A 23,286-nucleotide genomic window follows, 5' to 3' on the forward strand; every position below is an offset into this window, starting at 1 on the left:
AATATAATTCTCAAATATAATTTCCCTGCCCCTTTGCTTTCTAAGCTTGAATTGATGACTTCTTGTTCTCGTTTTCTTCTGTCTGCTAGCTTTAGTGTGTTTAAAGACTCTAACCTTTTCTTACAGCTTTTAAGTTTTAGGTCTAGAAATCATACAATACCATATCTTTGCACCTTTCCTAATTTATATATTGCATTTTCTTTTTCAAGATATGGACACCACACAACTGCTGCATATTCCAATTTGAGTCTCATGTAGGTCAAATTTCTTTAGCATCTTAAACACTTTAGCATTTTCTTACATAATTATGGCCTGCTTTTTCCTGGTATACAATCCATTATGTAGCATTTATTCACACTGTATCTCACTATGTATGTGACACGGGGTAACCTGCATGTTGAACATACAGGGTCAGATTCAGAAAGTCGGGAACCTACACAACAAACAACAAACAGATTACGCGAGACCAAAAAGCCAAAGCTCAACACCCACAAGCACAACTAGGAGAGTACAGAAAATAGGGCACACCTTCTTCCAATCCAACACTTTAATATGGCAGAGATGTCATTCTCCCTCAGAAAAAAAAAATGTTCCTTAACCATAGAGAGAAACCAGGTACCACAATCAGAGAGCAGATGTAGACAAAATTTAATTAAGCCGGATCAAGCTTAAAAGCATAGACCCCCGTTGTGTAAGAGGAATAACAACAGATCTGCAGAGCAGAGGTAATTCTGAGAGAACCCGTGCAAAACTGGACTATCATAACCAAGAAGGGACATGACGAACTAGATTTGGGGTGGGAAGGTAGAGGCATCGCACTTAAACTGTCAAAGAGGATACAGAATCTCCCAGAATCTGGAGATACAAATATAACTACCTAGCATTTAACCTTGAAACCAAAACCCTGATGAGTCAACAGTAAATCAGATTGGATCTTCCATGAGAGCTCAAGATCGAACCTCAGTACCCACCATGTTTTATGAAGAGCTGAGCTGCAAGTCAAGCCATGGAGCTGATCCCAATGCCCAGACCAATACCAGGAGACAAAAGACCCTGCAAAGAGGGTTTCCAGCTCCAAGATATGAGAAAGACCACCCTTTTCTTTTAGGCTCTGGCCTAAACTCACATCTCCAAAGCAAACCTTCTGCAACAATACCATCCCTTCTGCAACCCTTAAGGGGGCGCCTGGTTATTATAGTGAAAGTTGTTCAATGTCAACCAATATTAATTTTCTAGTTGTATATGAAAAGTGCTTAAATTGTCCCAAGTTTCAGTACTGCAGCGTAAATAGAAAGGGAGTTTTTTTTTGTTTTTTTTTTTCAACGTTTTTTACACATTTTCAAGTCCACACTTCAGAACACACGTTTCAGATATAATTATTCTGTGACACTTTTCTGACACATTAGCATATGATAAAGGATTTGGGGATTTAGAATTTCCAAAACATCTTTAGTTTTCCTAATACAAATGTTCAAAGTTCCCCAATTATTTTTTGCAAATATGGCATGTTTATTGCTATTATAAAATCAATAAATGAACTTAGAGAAAAATGAAAGCCCCCCAATGTAGAGACATGCCCTCCACATATACTGTGTAAGTTTCATGTAAATTGAATAAAAAAGGAATCAGTTTTGTAAACGTTTGTGTCAACTGAAAAAAAACAGAAATGAATAAAGTCTAAGGTTCTAAAATCTGTGGCTGAGGTTGACATCAACCAATTTTCTCTAAAATTGGCATCCTTACAGATAGGCTTACGTACAGTCAGGTGTGTAAGTTTGATGCAAATCGCCCAAAAAAAAAAAATAAATAAAAATATTAAAAAAAAAAAAAAGAAAAAAAAAATCCTTTTTTTTTTTTCTTAAATTTTTTTCCAATTAAACTAATTATAATATTTTTTTAATATATGCTATTGTGATAGCAAAGAGTCGTAGTTATGATTTCAGTTGACACTTTTGATTGATAATCGATTTTGACCATTTTTGCATAATTTTCACAACTACTTCAATATTTTTTTTCTCCCTTCCTATTTATGCTACAATGCTGAAACTTGGACCAGATGAAACACTTTTCATATAGAACTTGTCAAAAAAGTTTGATTGAAATCGAACGAGTTTTCATTTTTGCATTTTTGGACCCAGATGCCAACCAGACGCCCCCTTAACTTCCCATCCAACACCAAGAAGCACTTCTGTAAGATGGAACCAAAGCAGCTTATGGCCTGCAGTGATAGGTGAGGGAGGGTAAACCAGATACTTGCAAGCTCTAACAGGGGCCGAGACAGTGACTCCAAATAGGGAAGGATTAAAACAGCCTAAGCTACTCTATCATTTCGAGATGTATTTTATAGTTTCAATAAACTTACTTGAATGCCAAATAGAGTTTGAGAAGAACCCCGAGAGATTTGTACTAAAGTCCTCATAGATCAAATAAACTTGACAGGCAATATCATCCTCAAAATAGATGGGATCAAGTGATACTACTGAACTACTCAATCAACAAAGTTAGCCTTAACCTGAAGCTTAGTTGCAGCTGCTAAAGTTTCATTATTGGACAGGGACTGATTGGGGCACTACCCAAACACGACAATCTTCTAAACAACACCGAGCATTGTTGGGCCAGTCCCCAAAGTGGCACCATCTCCAACATGCAATGGGAGGAGATTTATATCACCCAAATGGTAGTTAGACAGTTTGTTAGGACACAGCTTTGTCATATGTGTTGCCAAAGCTGTGTCTTATGTTGGCTTTGTGTTTTATAGCAAGCACTTTTCTTTCAACATTCTGTGCTCTTAACACCAGTACGATGTGCATGTTGGAGGTTTGTCAATATACCTAAATGTTGTTGACATTTTCAAGATATTAACCGAATACCATGCAGCCAATTCATGGAGAATAACGTGAACAAATATTAAACATGACAAAACCAAAAGTTATGCCTAACTCACACCAATATAGTAACATTGGGACAATTTAGAATCCAAAATGTACAACAATTGTCTTACTTTTTGTTATCGGAACATGGTCGGCTTATATACTGACACATGGGCAGCAGGAGGAACGCAAGTGCTACCGTAGCTATAACTGAAAAAAATGGCAATGAAAACATTAATTCTTTTGTAAAGAAATGAGCACACATTCAAGAATATACAATACTGTATATGGAATTCATATTTTTTTGCAACTTTTTGGTAATTGTCCTCAAAATTTCTTTCATGCATTTTGGATACTTTGCTAAGATTTTGGAGGGGGAAGGGTGCATAATAAAGAAAGAAATTGATCTGAATCATGTATTTTGAGAATCATTAATAATAGTTTTCTAAGAATTTTGGAAAGTGACACAAATATTTATCTTTTCTCTTTGAAGATAAAAAAAATAATGACCATACAAATTTTTTTAAATTTTCCTATTGCATAAAAGTATCTATTGAATACTAAATTAGGCAAGATACCTCTTTCTTAATGCATAACATTAAGATTTGATTTATAATAGTTTCATTTAACAACCTCAAGTAAACACAACATAAAGAAATCAACAATGGTCCCGGCTAAGCTGAAAGAAAGCAATGGCAACACAGTATGTGTTGCAGTAACAGAAATTCTGTACTGATAATGGCGAACATAGAAACAGTCACCTGTAATTTAAAATAAAGTACTCTACTTACGAACACGCAGAATGATCATTTATGTCAAAGCTAAAAGGACTACAAAACACACCAATGCTATATTGCTTATTGCTATACAAAGTAACATTTGAATAACATGCCCTATATAAACAAAATTAACATTCTAAATTAAAGTGGATCTTTATTTAATCGAGATCAAATCTAAATTTAATACATTCTGCTAACAGCAGCTGTGTAGCCGACTGTTACAACTCATTACAAAAAGTACAAAATACCTTTTTCTTATTTATATCTTAAAGCTGCATTTACAGTTAAAGATTTAATTTAAGCATTAATTATTATACAGTAGAGACAATTAATTCTATTTAGATATATATATTATCTATATTGCATTAGCAATACTAATTAAAGTGTTATAAACATTTGAAAACTAATACATGATTTTAGTGATTTTTTTTTTAACACAAAAGTTGCCACATTATGCAATAAATTGAAACACTTAAAATATTTTGGGACTGCTTTGGGAAATACATACTTGCGGTGCAGACAGCAAAGAGCATCTGCATGGAGTCAAAGAAGAAGAACATTATAAGGAGTGAAACAGATGCCCCAAGCGGCAAGCACAGTGCTTGCATTGTGTCCAGCGTTTGTACATCTGCAGAGAAAAAGTTACCTAGATTCAATCAACACACTGACACATCAACCATTAGAATCTAAAATAATTGTTCTTGATATGGGATGAGCTGCAAAAAATAATAGATTGTAAATCTGTGTTGAAATTATATGGAAGATTGTGTACAATACAGAATAAAAAATACTTAAAGAGTACAGTACTGTAGTTCAATACAGTACACCTTTGCTCAATGTTTCATTGGGGTCACTAACTTTCTCAGGAGTAAGAATCAGAAAATAACCACTGCATATAAAGAATAAAGATGCCAGCCTTTTGCCACTTAAATCATTTTAGTCTAGTAAGTTCAATTAAAAAATAATTTGATTAAATCTCTGGAAAACCTTGTTATGAATTTAATAAAGAAAGGGTTTGTCCACAAAATGACACAGTATTACAGTCTGTGCATGCAGCCCATCCTCCTGTTTTGGTAGTACAGTACTTATAGTAACAATGAGGACCATTTTGAGGTTATCTTGAGATGATTTCGGGGCTTAGTGTCCCCGCAGCCCGGTCCTCAACCAGGCTTCCTTTTTGTTACACACCCCTAGGAAGCAGCCTGTAGCAGCTGTCTAAATCCCAGGTACCTATTTTACTGCTATGTAACTGGGGAATCAGGGTGAAAGAAACTCTGCCTATTTGTTTCCGCCTCCACTGGGGATCAGACCCGGAACCTCAGGACTGAATCCGAAGAGCTGTCCACTCAGCTGTCAGGCCCTTGACATGCACTCGGGTGCAACCAAATTTGCACCAGAGTACAAAGAAATGGGCACCAGTATGCACCCGTGTACACAAAAACCTGTACCGGTTTACACCAATATGCATCTTCAAATATTACAGATTCAGAATTTCGCAATTTTGATCTTAACGTCAAAATTCAAATTATGTAGGGATGGAGTTACCCATACTGAAGTTGGTAAACAAGATTCATGCAACAGATATTGTTTAAGTACAGTGTGTCCAAATACCACACTCTGACCACTTTTTGGGGATAGTATTACATAATGGCACTTTCCAAGTACATACTGTACAGTATTCTGAACTTCATTATGTACTTTATTGTGACCAAAAAGTTGCAGGAATATCAAATAATGTTCAGGTATATGCTGTGAGATTAGAGTGGAAAAACTTGGAGTTTTGAAGGTCTCTGGTAAGTAACCTTTTCCCCCATATACTGAACTCAAGTTTAATACTTTATACTCAAGTTTAAATGAGTATAAAATGATTATATATATTACTGTATATTTAAATGAGTATGAGTACATAAAGGGTTAATTTTACATTCTATCACGCAACTCCAATTTCACTCCCACATCATGCAAAATGTTTTACTGTAATATAATACTATGCTGCAATTTCAATTTTTACATTCTTAAAACATATGTACCTACTTCAAATTTCATTCCAATCTTCTGACTTTCCTACATTTGCCATCTCGCATTGTTAAAAGAGCTTTCAGTCATCTCTAAACAATTTTAGTCTTGTATAATTCCCATAGTTTAGAACAAGTAGCCTATACAGTACTGTACTGTACTTCGACTTATCGAGGTCTCCTTAGGTCGACTACTAACTCTTCCCAGGATTCAGCCCACAACAGTTGACTAGCTCATGGATAACTATTTACTGCTGGGTAAACAGAGGCATTAGGTGAAAAAAAATATGACCAACCATTTCCGTTCCACCCGGGGATCGAACCCAGGATCCTTGATTATGAGTCAGGGACATGGACATAGACCACTGTAACACTGGACCCATATTTCCTGATATCAATTTTCAGATCATTACAGAACATTTTATCCTACTGCACATTAACTCTCTTTTCTCCACACAAACACTTTGTTTAATACAAACACTTTAAGACACTTGCAGGAATTACAATGGCCAAATGTCAATATTTCTTGTACCGTGTTCAGCATGTAGTAACTTAAGCTGATTAACTTCAAATGTAATTTGTGTCCCTCCATAAATACTGAACATATTAACCTTTAAAATGTTAAAATCTAATTACAGTACTGTCAAATCCTACTTAAACACAATTGTCAAAGTACTGTAGCTACATACGTTGTTAAACCTATTCATTAAAATAAAGAAAATAAAAGATGTTTATGTAGAATGCGCGTGGAGAAATGAATAAATGAGTTACTGCTGTCATAGCATAGCCATGAGAATAAATGAATAACTGATGTCGAAATATGGCCATGAGGAATGAATGTAGAAGTGAGAAAGGTGAAGAGGATCTTGTCTTGATAGTGCCATAAATGATACAAGTTGGACCAGCAGACCAGGAAAATGAAAGGTGGAAAAAATATAAGTAATGTAGCTCAACAAACCACACAATTTTAAGGCAAAGGTGTGAATAAATGGAGATATACAAATCTAAACAATCTTAGTAAGTGTAATGAATGATGAGGGAGCACTGGCACTGTCAAGAAAGCTGTACCCCTGCTGCATGGTCTAAACCTTAGCCCATGTCAGATGAAAGGAAAGCCAATCAATCATGTGAATGGCATCAGCACGATGGCAACACATGTCCAAAACTGTAATTGGCACATCAGTAAAAACAATTACACAGCAAATAACAGTTAGGTAATCCAGAAACTGGTGAAATCAGCAACGCAAACACATGATAAACATGACACGACAAACATTTTGTTACTTACTATTATCATTAGAGGAAGCTGGTGTAGCTATACCCAAAAGTTTGTTTCTTTCTTTTTCAGATTCTCTTTCTCTCGCTTCCTGCTCCAGGTTAAGGGATCTGTAAAAAAAAAATAATAATAATAATAAAGGAAGGGGCAATAATAGAATTTGATTGCCTAAAACATGATTTCTGGTAGTAAGATTATATGGCTATTTGAACATGAAGATATGAATAAATACATTTGAAAGTGTTTAATTTCGTTTCAGGAGTAGGGAGAGAGAGAGAGGGAAAGAGGGGGGAAGGGGGGGGGGAAAGAGGGGGAAGGGGGGGGAAAGGGGTAAGGGGGGGGGGGAAGGGGTAAGGGGGGGGGGGGGAAAGGGGTAAGGGGGGGGGGAAAGGGGTAAGGGGGGGGGAAGGGGGGTAAGGGGGGGAAGGGGGGGGAAGGGGGGGGGGAAGAGGGGGGAAGAGGGGGAAGGGGGGGAAGAGGGGGAAGGGGGGGGGAAGGGGGGGAAGGGGGGGAAGAGGGGGGAAGGGGGGGAAGGGGGGGAAGAGGGGGGAAGGGGGGAAGAGGGGGAAAGAGGGGGAAAGAGGGGGGAAAGAGGGGGAAGAGGGGGGGAAGGGGGGAAAGAGGGGGGAAGAGGGGGGAAGGGGGGGGAAGGGGGGGGAAGGGGGGGGAAAGGGGGGAAAGGGGGGGGAAGGGGGGGGAAGAGGGGGGAAGGGGGGGAAGAATATGCACATTATGTGTAAAGGACATGTTGGAGGAACAAATTTTGCCTTTTGCCTGGTTGGATGACAAGTTGATTATTATTGTAAGTTTTCTGCAACCTGTTCTCATTTGAAAGGTTAATATAGAGGGGCACAATCATTTAGTAATGCTGGTAACTGGCCATGCTACAATGTTAAATGTTTTACCTAATAAAATGTGGAATACAGTACAGTACATATTTAATCCTAATCAGGTCTTATGGTTGCATTTTTACAAGGTTAGATCCAGGTTGGGCCACGTTAACTTTGGACACCTTGATGCCCAACCACTTGGGCTGGACGGTAAAGCGACAGTCTCGCTTCATGCAGGTCGACATTCAATCCCCGACCGTCCAAGTGATTGGGCACCATTCTTTTCCCCCCGTCCCATCTCAAACCCTTATCCAGATCCCTTCCAAGTACTATACAGTATAGTCATAATGGCTTGACACTTTCCCCTGATAATTCCCTCCCCCTTTCACCCTAATGTACCTGTTCACCTAGCAGTAAATAGGTACCTGGGAATTAAACAGCGTCCGGAAGTGTTCAGATGTCATCAGTTGTGAGTCGTGTGTAAACTGCTTTTCGTTCATGAGCAGGGGGTTTGACGGGTGCATGGAATGGTCTTTGGCCTTTGTTTACAGTATTAGGCCGGGCTGTGTAAATTCTCGATAGTTCCTGGTAATTAAAACCCCAACGCAGTCCACACAACAGGTCAGGGACTAAGAATGGTAATGTTGTCTCACAGACGTTGTTGTTGTTTTATATTCAGCTACTCGGAACAAAAAGTTCCAAGTAACACGGGAAGACTGGCCTCGGGCCGGGCTTGGAGAGTAGAAGAACTCCCAGAACAACATCAAGCAGGTATCAAGCAGGGCTATGGTGAGCCCGCAGTGGACTTACCTGGCACACAAGCGGGGGCTGTAACTGACCGACTTCTCGTCTGTGCCCCACAGACACTTGTGATGCCAATAATGAATTCTTCGCAACACATGCCAACAATGAATTCTTTGCAACATCCTTAACCTTGTAGTGAAGTACAGCATTAATACTAATGAAGCATTAAATATATTAACTCAAAACAGAACACGAAACAATGGATATAAATAGGATAAATTTAGATTTAGGAAAACCTGGGTAAATAGTGGCTTTGAAACAGGATTACTGACTTGTAGAACAGATCACCAGGTAATATAATCGACGTGGGAGCAAATGATTGTTTCAAGTATAAGTTCAATATATATTTGAAATAAATGAATGAGTTTTGGTGGATGGAAATAGAAGCTACTGTGCATGATCCAATAGGCCTTATGCAGTTTTCTTTTATTATGTTAAAATGTTAACATCCTAAACAAATCTTTGAGCAACAAGTGAGTACAAGTCACTTGTCAGTCATATATATACTGTATGTAGATTCTAGTATTAATATTCAGACAATGCAAAGGGTCAGGGCCCAACTAATACACACAGTCCATACACAAGGAGAGGAGAGACTAGCCATGAAATAGTCAAGTGAACGGAAGAGATTACTGAAGCCTCGTTTCTCCCTTTTAAACAGTACTAATGTATATTTACCCCTGGTTGAGTGAACAAGTCTACACTGTACTATCATCCTAAACGAGGGGAAGGGGTGGGATTTGATGTTTACATAGTGATTTCATTTTTTCCCCTTGTTTTTGGCATCGTCTTTTTGTGAGTACTGGTTATTTCCAGTTGCTTATGTGTATGCGTTTAGCACACTTGATGCTCTCGTGCTGCATGTTGGTGAAGGTGTGTGGAAGTGAGAATCCAGTCACAGGTATGTGGCGAGTATGCAGTCACAGGTATGTGGCGAGTATGCAGTCACAGGTATGTGGCGAGTATGCAGTCACAGGTATGTGGCGAGTATGCAGTCACAGGTATGTGGCGAGTATGCAGTCACAGGTATGTGGCGAGTATGCAGTCACAGATATGTGGCGAGTATGCAGTCACAGATATGTGGCGAGTATGCAGTCACAGATATGTGGCGAGTATGCAGTCACAGATATGTGGCGAGTATGCAGTCACAGATATGTGGCGAGTATGCAGTCACAGGTATGTGTAGGCAATTTATTATTTGTGCATACATATAGTTTCCTTCGAGAGACCTGTGTCAAAGGGTCCACATATATCTCCATCAATTGCTGATGTCACTCATACAGCTGATCAAACCCATTACCATTTTCACAACTGTTCACTCATGAACAGTTCACGAGTTCATTCGTGAACAGTTCACGAGTTCATTCGTGAACTTATAATCAGAAATTATCTCCTAGATACACCGTAACGCTAAAACACTTGTGTGTGAATGTAAGCAGATTAGTGTATACAAATTTTTCCATTGCCACAACAGTCAGATTTTATATAGACCATGATTAAACCTCTGGAATTTATGATCACTTTGCTACTAATCCCACTAGCTACTGTACACTTAGCCCAAAAAGAACAATATGAATTCATGTTTAGCAAAGCAACACACATAATGAAAGTAGACAATTGTCATAGTTTGTCACGAATTTGATCCTCATTCAGGTTGGATATTTCACCCCCCCCCCCCCCCCCCCCCCCCGTTTGAAAAGGAAATGGACCTAATTATTATTATGCTCTGGGACCAGACTTCTGAAAGTCATTGTTTATAAACAAGTGCAGTATACCAATGGCACGGACACGGTACAATATGGAGAAAAATAATTTAGATTAGTGACATTCCGTAGACCCCCCCCTAAAAATGGTTTTAGAAAATTGCTCCCAAATTCTTTCTCCCTTGTGCGTATTCTTGCTAGTCTTGCCGATTTATCATCTTACTTTTGTCTCTTGAGCCATCTCTCCTTGCTTATGCATTTGTCAAATTCTTCCCCTCCCCACTAATTTATTATCCCATTTATTCCTTAATTTGTTCAAAGTCAACTATCTTTATTACGTTGGTAAATGTCAGTACTGTAGAGAATTGACCGACTACTGGAACATTATCTAACACAGTGCACAGTTACAAACCCAATAAGATATCAACTTGGATTCAACAGAGCAGTTGTTGTTAAAACAATCTTACTGAAGCGAACATACGAGTCACAAATACTCCTCCTCCGCGTAAGTAAAACAGAAATCTGAAATACGTAACACTTAGAGGGCCAGCCACAAGCTTAGGACCCGCGCGGGAATATCCCTGCGTAATAACAAAAAAAAAAAAAAAAAAAAAAAAAAAAATGTTGAATAAATTCCATATATTATTTACCTAGTTTAGTTCGAGCATCTTTCTCTACTCCCTCCTCTTTCTCTCGTTTCAATCTTCTGATCTTTCTTCAGTCTTATCACCACTCTCCCTTCTTGAGGTTATCTTGAGATGATTTCGGGACTTAGCGTCCCCGCGGCCCGGTCCTCGACCAGGCCTCCTTTTTGTTACACATCCCCAGGAAGCAGCCCGTAGCAGCTGTCTAACTCCCAGGTACCTATTTACTGCTAGGTGAACAGGGGCATCAGGGCGAAAAACTTTTGCCCATTTGTCTCCGCCTCCACCGGGGATCGAACCCGGAACCTCAGGACTACGAATCCGAAGCACTGTCCACTCAGCTGTCAGGCGCCTGTCCCTCCCTCCCTCCCTCCCTCACACACACACACACACACACACAGGAACCTGTACACCTGTTGATTGACGGTTGAGAGGCGGGACCAAAGAGCCAGAGCTCAACCCCCGCAAGCACAACTAGGTGAGTACACACACACACACACACACACACACACACACACACACACACACACACACACACACACACACACACACACACACACACACACACACACACACAAACACTCCTGGAGTGTAATATGAGAATTCTACCTGTTTTCTTTGCCACTTCGTAAAATAACATCCAACCTTTATGCCTATGCAGAAAGGCACAAGCCCATGTAACCCAACCACCCTATCGAGCCCCATGATAGAAAACGCCGTCCCCATGCCCGCCCTATGGATAGGCTTGGCATGCAAAATTACTCAAGATGTTTCAAACTCTCACAAGTTTCTGAATACTATTCTGGCCGCTCCAGCAAGCAGCGCTTGCGTCCTGGGTCAAGGCACAAACGGCTGCACTGTCTCCTTCAATCTGCTTACGTCAGCCCCAACCAGCAGTCCTGTGTAAGTGAGGCCAATACGCACATTCCTCCTCCACTGGTATACAAGACTGTGTGTCTGAACTCAGCTACTCCAAGTCCTGTGCCATGAACCATTTCTCCCTCCCATCTCTAACGACGGGATCTTTAACGTGTGTGCGTGTGTTTGCGTGCGTGTGTGTAATTACCAAAGTACTCGCCTAGTTGTGCTTGCGGGGGACGAGTTTCGGCTCTTTGATCACGCTTCTCATCTAAATGTAAGTGTAATTACCTAAGTGTAGTTACAGGATGAGAGCTATCCTGGAGGTGTCCTGTGTTCCCAGCACTGGCATATGTTGCTTTGAAACTACTGAGGGTTTTAGCCTCCACCGCCTTCTCACTTAACTTGTTCCAACCCTCTACCACTCTGTTTGCTTAAGTGAACTTTCTAATGCTTTCTCGGCAGCTTTGTTTCCCTAGTTTGAAACTATGTCTTCTTTTTCTGGAAGATGCTGTTTGAAATTTTTTTTGTCAATTTAGATCCCTGTACTATTTTGCACGTAGTGATCATATTACCTCTCTTCTATCTTCTAGCTTTATTATATTTAACGTCTCTAGCATCTACTCCTAGCTCTTGTTTTTCAGTTCCGGGAGCAATTTAATTGCTTGTCTTGTGCCCTTTTCCAGTTTAGTGATGTGCTGCTTAAGATATGGACAAAATACTACCGCTGCATAGTCCATCCGGTCTCTCAAAAAGTCGTGAACAATGTCTTTGATTACACAGAGAAACCGCATTATGGTGATGTATCCATGAACAAATCCACAGAAGCCGTGATGAGGGTTCGAACCTATGCGTGTTCCCAGACACACGCTCTGGGAGACTGTGCCTGGGAATTCTTGAATTTCTTTAATATTTCGCCAGCCATGTACATAAAAGCTATTATAATGTTGAAAAGGATAGTATAAAAGCTCCTCGCACAATGTTCTTTATGTGATCTTCAGGTGAGAGGGGGGGGGGGGGAGCTCCCTTAGGGCTACGACCCCAGAGCGCTGTGTACTCACCTAGTTGTTGACCAGACCACACACTAGAAGGTGAAGGGACGACGACGTTTCCATCCGTCCTGGACCATTCTCAAGTAGATTGTCTGGCTGCAATCGACTTGAGAATGGTCCAGGACGGACCGAAACGTGGTCGTCCCTTCACCTTCTAGTGTGTGGTCTGGTCAACTTACTTTAGCCACGGCATTGTTACTCATCGCCTACATAATATAATTTAGCTTGGACCCAAGCCAGATAAATCTGGCTTGGGTCAGATTTATCTTGTGATAACTTGATTTAACAGGCTTGGAGCGCCCCGCAGGCCCACACTGCCACTACAACCTGGTTGGTCCGGCACATTTTTCGATTAGGAACGAGTCTAATTATTTATTGAACACGTCCACGCGTGTTCCGGCGATATTTCTTATATTTGGTGGGATGAGGTTGACGAGTCGTGGACCTCCGGTGTTCACACAGCGATCTTTGATTGATTAATTGATGAAGATTAAGCCACCCAAAAGGTGGCACGGGTATGAATAGCCCGTAAGTGGTGGCCTTTTGAAGCCATTACCAGTATCATTAGCTGATACTGGAGATCTGTGGAGGTGCGACTGCACCCTACGGAGAGGTCGTGACTTCTGGGATCTTTGATTGTGCGTACCTTGTCTTTACCTTGCGATAGTTCCCAGGATCAACGGCTCCCGCGGCCCGGTCGCTGGGCAGGCCTCCTAGTTGGTGGTCTGATCACCCAGGCAGTCCGACGCAGCTGTTCACAGCCTGATGTATCAGTCATAGCTTGGTTAATCAGGTTTCCAATTATTTAGATGATTTAATGAGTGTCTATGGCACATCTACTCTACACTGGGTCTATTATGCATTATTTACCCTCTCTCTCTCTCTCCCTCCCCCTCTCCCTCCCCCCCCCTCTCCCCTCTCCCTCTCTCTCTCTCTCTCTCTCTCTCTCTCTCTCTCTCTCTCTCTCTCTCTCGTTATCTTGCTGTACATATTTGGGACCTGACCTTCCACTATCTCCACGTATATATATAATGCCATATGTTGTTGTTTTAGATTTAGCTACTCCGAAATTGAATTGAAATTGAAAGAACGAAGTGTCCATGTAGCACGGGCTATGGTGAGCCCGTAATTATGCCATACTTCTCTTGTCTTCATATACAGCCGTTCCACACCTCATGCCAACCCATGGTGGACAGGCCACCCAACTTTTAAGCCTCCTCTCTCCACAACCAAATCCTTTTCCAGACTTTCACCTCTCCCATCCCTCTTCCTCCCCCATTCTTTCCAAGACCTTTGGACATCTAATCCGAAAACAAAAAATACAGCCTCGCTCCTGTGCCAGATAGGTTCACTACGGGCTCGCCATAGCCCATGCTACTTGGAACTTTTTGTTCCCAGTAGCTGAATCTAAAACAACAACTACTCTCGTCTTCTTTAAATTGAGTACATTTGAAGTGCTTGGAGATGGTGCTAGTAATGTAGGTACTTTACTGTGTCTATGCGTGACGAAAATATGCTCTTTGCATTCCTTTCGCGTTAGAAATCTCTCCTGCTTGCAATGGAAAAGCGAGTACCAAGCAGTATTGAAGGCAGTAGAAGCACTGTGATGGAATCTATGGATTTGCAGGTTTTAACACCATAATGCTATGCTTGCTTGGTTATCCTCACTACATGGTAAAACATTCGATGCCATTACTCCCTGATCCTTTGCAGGTTTTCCTTCGATGAGATCTGATTGCATCTTGTATTCAATATTCACCTTAAATTCCTATATTTTACCATAGGTAAGTATTGTATCAGGAGTTAATGAGTTGAAAATCTTGTTGTTTTATGTTGCCCAGTGGAAGACTGCTGTTCTGTTTGTAGTTATTCTGTTTTTTACAGATGCAATTTTCATACTGAATTTGTTATCGTCTCGAGTGAACGACAGGAAACTGTGAGCCATATTTCTGTCTGCCTGGTATGGTGTTGATGAAATGGTGTTTATTGTTGCCGCGGGAGGCGGCTAGTTTATTGTGCACCCCATACTCATCCTGTGAGCGGTAGCGCAAAAAGCATTACAGAGGGCACAAAAGTCTTTATCGGACCTCATCTTAGATTATTACATAAACAATTTCATCTGTCCTTCTCACCTTATAGTAGTGGTGCAAGAAACCTTATAGTAGTGGTGCAAGAAACCTTATAGTAGTGGTGCAAGAAACCTTATAGTAGTGGTGCAAGAAACCTTATAGTAGTGGTGCAAGAAACCTTATAGTAGTGGTGCAAGAAACCTTATAGTAGTGGTGCAAGAAACCTTATAGTAGTGGTGCAAGAAACCTTATAGTAGTGGTGCAAGAAACCTTATAGTAGTGGTGCAAGAAACCTTATAGTAGTGGTGCAAGAAACCTTATAGTAGTGGTGCAAGAAACCTTATAGTAGTGGTGCAAGAAACCTTATAGTAGTGGTGCAAGAAACCTTATAGTAGTGGTGCAAGAAACCTTATAGTAGTGGTGCAAGAAACCTTATAGTAGTGGTGCAAGAAACCTTATAGTAGTGGTGCAAGAAACCTTATAGTAGTGGTGCAAGAAACCTTATAGTAGTGGTGCAAGAAACCTTATAGTAGTGGTGCAAGAAACCTTATAGTAGTGGTGCAAGAAACCTTATAGTAGTGGTGCAAGAAACCTTATAGTAGTGGTGCAAGAAACCTTATAGTAGTGGTGCAAGAAACCTTATAGTAGTGGTGCAAGAAACCTTATAGTAGTGGTGCAAGAAACCTTATAGTAGTGGTGCAAGAAACCTTATAGTAGTGGTGCAAGAAACCTTATAGTAGTGGTGCAAGAAACCTTATAGTAGTGGTGCAAGAAACCTTATAGTAGTGGTGCAAGAAACCTTATAGTAGTGGTGCAAGAAACCTTATAGTAGTGGTGCAAGAAACCTTATAGTAGTGGTGCAAGAAACCTTATAGTAGTGGTGCAAGAAACCTTATAGTAGTGGTGCAAGAAACCTTATAGTAGTGGTGCAAGAAACCTTATAGTAGTGGTGCAAGAAACCTTATAGTAGTGGTGCAAGAAACCTTATAGTAGTGGTGCAAGAAACCTTATAGTAGTGGTGCAAGAAACCTTATAGTAGTGGTGCAAGAAACCTTATAGTAGTGGTGCAAGAAACCTTATAGTAGTGGTGCAAGAAACCTTATAGTAGTGGTGCAAGAAACCTTATAGTAGTGGTGCAAGAAACCTTATAGTAGTGGTGCAAGAAACCTTATAGTAGTGGTGCAAGAAACCTTATAGTAGTGGTGCAAGAAACCTTATAGTAGTGGTGCAAGAAACCTTATAGTAGTGGTGCAAGAAACCTTATAGTAGTGGTGCAAGAAACCTTATAGTAGTGGTGCAAGAAACCTTATAGTAGTGGTGCAAGAAACCTTATAGTAGTGGTGCAAGAAACCTTATAGTAGTGGTGCAAGAAACCTTATAGTAGTGGTGCAAGAAACCTTATAGTAGTGGTGCAAGAAACCTTATAGTAGTGGTGCAAGAAACCTTATAGTAGTGGTGCAAGAAACCTTATAGTAGTGGTGCAAGAAACCTTATAGTAGTGGTGCAAGAAACCTTATAGTAGTGGTGCAAGAAACCTTATAGTAGTGGTGCAAGAAACCTTATAGTAGTGGTGCAAGAAACCTTATAGTAGTGGTGCAAGAAACCTTATAGTAGTGGTGCAAGAAACCTTATAGTAGTGGTGCAAGAAACCTTATAGTAGTGGTGCAAGAAACCTTATAGTAGTGGTGCAAGAAACCTTATAGTAGTGGTGCAAGAAACCTTATAGTAGTGGTGCAAGAAACCTTATAGTAGTGGTGCAAGAAACCTTATAGTAGTGGTGCAAGAAACCTTATAGTAGTGGTGCAAGAAACCTTATAGTAGTGGTGCAAGAAACCTTATAGTAGTGGTGCAAGAAACCTTATAGTAGTGGTGCAAGAAACCTTATAGTAGTGGTGCAAGAAACCTTATAGTAGTGGTGCAAGAAACCTTATAGTAGTGGTGCAAGAAACCTTATAGTAGTGGTGCAAGAAACCTTATAGTAGTGGTGCAAGAAACCTTATAGTAGTGGTGCAAGAAACCTTATAGTAGTGGTGCAAGAAACCTTATAGTAGTGGTGCAAGAAACCTTATAGTAGTGGTGCAAGAAACCTTATAGTAGTGGTGCAAGAAACCTTATAGTAGTGGTGCAAGAAACCTTATAGTAGTGGTGCAAGAACCGTGGATACGGAAAACGTGTTTTTTTTATTATGCTTTGGACCTTTAATTGTGCTTCGCTTACTGTTACTCTTCGCAAACAGTTTGACAGGGAACTGAATAGTCATCGCCCAGCTTTACCTGTTATTCCTTTCAACCTCAAATTCATTTCCGCTTGTATTGACCCCCAACCTTCACTCGTTAAACAGTATTCTCCATTGTATCCCTCCTGCCCTCTCTGTCGTCACTAGTCACCCTCCGGGTCAGTAACCACAGCTCAGATCACCCGCAGAATTAATACCGACTACTCTCATGATAACATTTTCTTTTGTTCTACATCACCATCCATCTAGATTCATCGGCGTTTGATTCTCCATTGAGCGACCAGACCACCAACCATGAGGCCTGGTCACAGACCGGGCCACGGGGAGGTTGATCCTCGGAATCCCCGCAAGATTGATGGTCAAAGCTGTTGGGCACTGTTCCGTCACCAAATCCTCATATCCTTCCTAGTGTTATACAGCCATACTGGCTTAGTGACATCTTATAATTACCTTATTTTGTGCATATTAGGTGTCTTAGTGCTTGCCTTTAACCCAAGAAACTGTAGACTTTTGGTCAAGATGATCAACTGAGTTTATTAACCTCAAATGTCAATTCAAACTGCAATGATATACGCTTGTTGGTATGCTGTGGTATGTGTTGCGTACTCACCTAGTTGTGCTTGTGGCGGCGGGGGAGGGGGGGGTTGATCTCTGGCTCTTTGGTCCCGCCTCTCAACTGTCAATCAACTGGTGTACAGATTCCTGAGCCTACTGGGCTCTATCATATCTACATTTGATGGATATGTATGTATGCGTGTACTCACCTATTTGTACTCACCTATTTGTGCTTGCAGGATCGAGCATTGACTCTTGGATCCCGCCTTTCCAGCTATCGGTTGTTTACAGCAATGACTCCTGTCCCATTTCCCTATCATACCTAGTTTTAAAAGTATGAATAGTATTTGCTTCCACAACCTGTTCCCCAAGTGCATTCCATTTTTCCACTACTCTCACGCTAAAAGAAAACTTCCTAACATCTCTGTGACTCATCTGAGTTTCCAGTTTCCACCCATGTCCCCTCGTTCTGTTATTATTACGTGTGAACATTTCATCTATTTTCACTTTGTCAATTCCCCTGAGTATTTTATATGTCCCTATCATATCTCCTCTCTCCCTTCTTTTCTCTAGTGTCGTAAGGTTCAGTTCCTTCAGCCGCTCTTCATATCCCATCCCTCGTAACTCTGGGACAAGCCTCGTCGCAAACCTCTGAACCTTCTCCAGTTTCTTTGTGTTTCTTCAGGTGGGGGCTCCATGATGGCGCGGCATACTCTAAGACGGGTCTCACGTAGGCAGTGTAAAGCGCCCTAAAAGCCTCCTCATTTAGGTTTCTGAACGAAGTTCTAATTTTCGCCAGTGTAGAGTACGCTGCTGTCGTTATCCTATTTATATGTGCCTCAGGAGTTAGATTAGGTATCACATCCACTCCCAGGTCTCTTTCTCGAATCGTTACAGGTAGTCTGTTCCCCTTCATTGTGTACTGTCCCTTTGGTCTCCTGTCACCTGATCCCATTTCCATAACTTTACATTTACTGGTGTTAAACTCCAGTAGCCATTTCCCTGACCATCTCTGCAGCCTGTTTAAGTCCTCTTGGAGGATCCTACAATCCTCGTCTGTCACAACCCTTCTCATTAATTTTGCGTCATCCGCAAACATCGACATGTATGATTCCACTCCTGTAAACATATCATTTACGTAAATTAGAAAAAGGATTGGTCCCAGCACCGATCCTTGAGGTACTCCACTTGTTACTGTTCGCCAGTCCGACTTCTCGCCCCTTACCATTACCCTCTGGCTCCTTCCTGTTAGGTAGTTCTTCACCCATACTAGGGCCTTTCCGCTTACTCCTGCCTGCCTCTCAAGTTTGTATAGCAGTCTCATGTGCGGTACTGTATCAAAGGCCTTTTGACAGTCAAGAAATATGCAGTCTGCCCAGCCTTTTCTGTCCTGCCTTATCCTTGTTACTTTATCATAGAATTCTAAAAGGTTTGTTAGGCATGATTTCCCTGTCCAGAACCCATGTTGGTGCTTGTTTACAAACCCAATGCTCTCCAGGTGCTCAACAAGTCTTAGCCTAATTATTCTTTCAAGTATTTTGCAGGGGATGCTTGTCAGTGATACGGGTCTGTAGTTAAGTGCCTCCTCCCTATCACCTTTCTTGAAAATCGGTACGACATTTGCCTCCTTCCAGCAACTGGGCAATTCTCCCGACATAAGTGACTCATTAAAGATCATTGCCAGAGGCACGCTGAGAGCCTGCGCTGCCTCTTTAAGTATCCACGGTGATACTTTGTCTGGTCCAACTGCTTTACTGGCATCCAGTGTTCTCAACTGTTTCATTACATCCTCTGCTGTCACCTCTATATCTGATAGTCTTTCATCTTGGGTAATCTCTTCTAACAATGGGAGCTGCTCAGGCTCGGTTGTGAACACTCCATGGAATTTTGCATTCAGTACCTCGCAGATTTCCTTGTCGCTTTCTGTATATGCCCCTTCTGTTTTCCTCAGTCTTGTCACTTGGTCATTTACCGACATCTTCCTTCTTATATGGCTATGTAGTAATTTAGGTTGCTTTTTCGCTTTGACTGCAATATCATTCTCATAATTTCTTTCCGACACTCGTCTTATGTTAATGTAATCATTCCTAGCTCTGTTACATCTAATCCTGTTGTCCTCTGTCCTTTGTCTTCTGTACTTCCTCCACTCCCTCCTGCTTCTCACCTTTGCTTCCTGACACTGTCTATTAAACCATGGGTTATTGTGTGTGTGTGTGTGTGTGTGTGTGTGTGTGTGTGTGTGTGTGTGTGTGTGTGTGTGTGTGTGTGTGTGTGTGTACTCACCTATTTGTACTCACCTATTTGTGCTTGCGGGGGTTGAGCTTTGGCTCTTTGGTCCCGCCTCTCAACTGTCAATCAACTGGTGTACAGATTCCTGAGCTTACTGGGCTCTATCATGTCTACATTTAAAACTGTGTATGGAGTCAGCCTCCACCACATCACTGCCTAATGCATTCCATCTGTTAACTACTCTGACACTGAAAAAGTTCCTTCTAACGTCTCTGTGGCTCATGTGGGTACTCAGTTTCCACCTGTGTCCCCTTGTTCGCGTCCCACCAGTGTTGAATAGTTTATCCTTGTTTACCCAGTCGATTCCTCTGAGGATTTTGTAGGTTGTGATCATGTCTCCCCTTACTCTTCTGTCTTCCAGTGTCGTAAGGTGCATTTCCCGCAGCCTTTCCTCGTAACTCATGCCTCTTAGTTCTGTGTGTGTGTGTGTGTGTGTGTGTGTGTGTATGTGTGTGTGGGGGGGGGGGGGGAAGTGGACTGAGGTCACGGGCATGTGGAGGCGACTCGAGGGTAATATAGAGTTACCGGGATCAAACACCGTGAGCACCTTGGTATATACAGACCATCCATTCATGCCGATGACGAGTCTGCTTGGTGCGGGGCGCGACGGGTGAGGGTGTGGGGGTTGACGGGTGAGGGTGTGGGGTGCTTGACGGGTGAGGGTGTGGGGCGCTTGACGGGTGAGGGTGTGGGGCGCTTGACGGGTGAGGGTGTGGGGCGCTTGACGGGTGAGGGTGTGGGGCGCTTGACGGGTGAGGGTGTGGGGCGCTTGACGGGTGAGGGTGCGGGGTGCTTGACGGGTGAGGGTGCGGGGTGCTTGACGGGTGAGGGTGTGGGGTGCTTGACGGGTGAGGGTGTGGGGCGCTTGACGGGTGAGGGTGTGGGGCGCTTGACGGGTGAGAATGGGGGTTGCATCCGGATGTGGTGGTGGTATTGTTTTTGTGTGGTGGTAGTCATGATGGAGAGATACAAGAAAGATAAAGTTGTAGAAATGTGGAACATAGCTATTTGTATCTACAGAACCAGGGCTATTAGCTCTTGGACACCGTCTTTCTAACCAATCTGTGTGTGTGTGGGGGGGGGGCTAAGGTTGCTTTCTCTTTTGCACGGAGATGCAAGTGTTTATAAGCTTCTTCAAATATATATTTCAACATATATAGATGTCTACAGATGACTGCTGTGTAGCATTCGTACACACACACACAGATCATCACATGAGAGGCGGGACCAAAGAGCCAGAGCTCAGCCCCCGCAAGCACAAATAGGTGAGTACATAGATGTTTACATACATTTTTAGACGTTTTGTTTATAGTAATTTTTGTTATTATATATTTTGTTTTAATTTTGTGTTTTTTGTGCTGTAATTTATCTTGTAATTATGTATTGCCGGGCTGAGTTTCCAGTGAGGCTCTTGGGCCACCAGCTGTGGGAGCGGGGCGTCTCATCTTGGGCCACCAGCTGTGGGAGCGGGGCGTCTCATCTTGGGCCACCAGCTGTGGGAGTGGGGCGTCTCATCTTGGGCCACCAGCTGTGGGAGCGGGGCGTCTCATCTTGGGCCACCAGCTGTGGGAGCGGGGCGTCTCATCTTGGGCCACCAGCTGTGGGAGTGGGGCGTCTCATCTTGGGCCACCAGCTGTGGGAGCGGGGCGTCTCATCTTGGGCCACCAGCTGTGGGAGTGGGGCGTCTCATCTTGGGCCACCAGCTGTGGGAGCGGGGTGTCTCATCTTGGGCCACCAGCTGTGGGAGTGGGGCGTCTCATCTTGGGCCACCAACTGTGGGAGCGGGGCGTCTCATCTTGGGCCACCAGCTGTGGGAGCGGGGTGTCTCATCTTGGGCCACCAGCTGTGGGAGTGGGGCGTCTCATCTTGGGCCACCAGCTGTGGGAGCGGGGTGTCTCATCTTGGGCCACCAGCTGTGGGAGTGGGGCGTCTCATCTTGGGCCACCAACTGTGGGAGCGGGGCGTCTCATCTTGGGCCACCAGCTGTGGGAGCGGGGTGTCTCATCTTGGGCCACCAGCTGTGGGAGTGGGGCGTCTCATCTTGGGCCACCAGCTGTGGGAGTGGGGCGTCTCATCTTGGGCCACCAGCTGTGGGAGCGGGGCGTCTCATCTTGGGCCACCAGCTGTGGGAGCGGGGCGCCTCATCTTGGGCCACCAGCTGTGGGAGCGGGGCGCCTCATCTTGGGCCACCAGCTGTGAGAGCGTCTCATCTTGGGCCACCAGCTGTGGGAGCGGGGCGTCTCATCTTGGGCCACCAGCTGTGGGAGCGGGGCGTCTCATCTTGGGCCACCAGCTGTGGGAGCGGGGCGTCTCATCTTGGGCCACCAGCTGTGGGAGCGGGGCGTCTCATCTTGGGCCACCAGCTGTGGGAGCGGGGCGTCTCATCTTGGGCCACCAGCTGTGGGAGCGGGGCGTCTCATCTTGGGAGTCATCTTGATGGCAATTGTTTTTCCTTCGTTTCATTTCCTTCAACATTTCCACGCCCCGGGATGGGTATGGGGTGCATAAAAAGGAAATATATTTAATTTAATTGGTGGCTTGGTGTTGTAGCATGTCGTGTTCAGTGGTTGCATGGCCAGAGCTTCATGGCATTCCTGAATTGAACAAATCCACAAGGGCCGTGAGGAGGGTTCGAACCTACGTCCGAGAGGATCCCAGACGCTGCCTTAATCGACTGAGCTACGGCCCTTGTGGAGTTGTTCATTTGATGCATCACGCTATTATGATTTCTGTGAGTAATTCCCGAATTGTTTGATCATAACATGAACGGTGTTTTGCTGCTCTTTTTAGTGCCTTGTTTTGCACTGCCTGTAGTTTGTGTATGTTCAGTTTTCTTTAAGGTATGTAGTGGTATTGGAAGGTATTTGAGATGCGGCCGGCCTAGTGCCTTATGTGTGTGTTGGTGGTGTGTGATGTTCGCCAAGATCTTTGTTTAAAATTATTATTATTATTAACATCTTTATTGATAAAAAATGCAGACCTTATGTATATATTTGATAATGTTAAAGTGATATTCAACAAGATGATGGAATCTTGGCAGTTTACCTAAGGCTGTTTTTGTTAGATTTATTCTGTCATTTAGTTGAATTTGGATTCCTGTTCTATTGATCTTGATATCCAGCATTTTGCCTACATTCGTATGCTGGCTTGGGTGCAAGCGAGGAGTCACAATAACGTGGCTAAAGTATGTTGACCAGACCACACACTAGAAGGTGAAGGGACGACGACGTTTCGGTCCGTCCTGGACCATTCTCAAGTCGATTGTGAATGGTTCAGGACGGACCGAAACGTCGTTGTCCCTACACC

The 23,286-nt window shown here is 42.7% G+C and overlaps 1 protein-coding gene across 8 annotated transcripts in view; it reads right to left on the reverse strand.

The window, feature by feature from the left end:
• The window catches only part of SppL (signal peptide peptidase-like protein), a 115,276-nt gene that overhangs the window by 14,314 nt on the left and 77,676 nt on the right, over window positions 1-23,286 (reverse strand). For 6 of the 8 annotated variants that reach the window (XM_069321756.1, XM_069321757.1, XM_045727965.2 and 3 more), the window contains 3 exons: window positions 6,953-7,050; window positions 4,158-4,295; window positions 3,002-3,080 (listed from right to left, as the gene is read on the reverse strand). In XM_069321756.1, the coding sequence (XP_069177857.1) occupies window positions 3,002-3,080; window positions 4,158-4,295; window positions 6,953-7,050 (315 nt within the window). The remainder of the gene's footprint in view (window positions 1-3,001; window positions 3,081-4,157; window positions 4,296-6,952; window positions 7,051-23,286) is intronic. The other 2 variants (XM_069321755.1, XM_045727954.2) reach the window with 1 other exon arrangement.

The sequence above is a fragment of the Procambarus clarkii genome, chromosome 10 (assembly GCF_040958095.1).
Source record: "Procambarus clarkii isolate CNS0578487 chromosome 10, FALCON_Pclarkii_2.0, whole genome shotgun sequence".
Taxonomy (NCBI): Eukaryota; Metazoa; Arthropoda; class Malacostraca; order Decapoda; family Cambaridae; genus Procambarus; species Procambarus clarkii.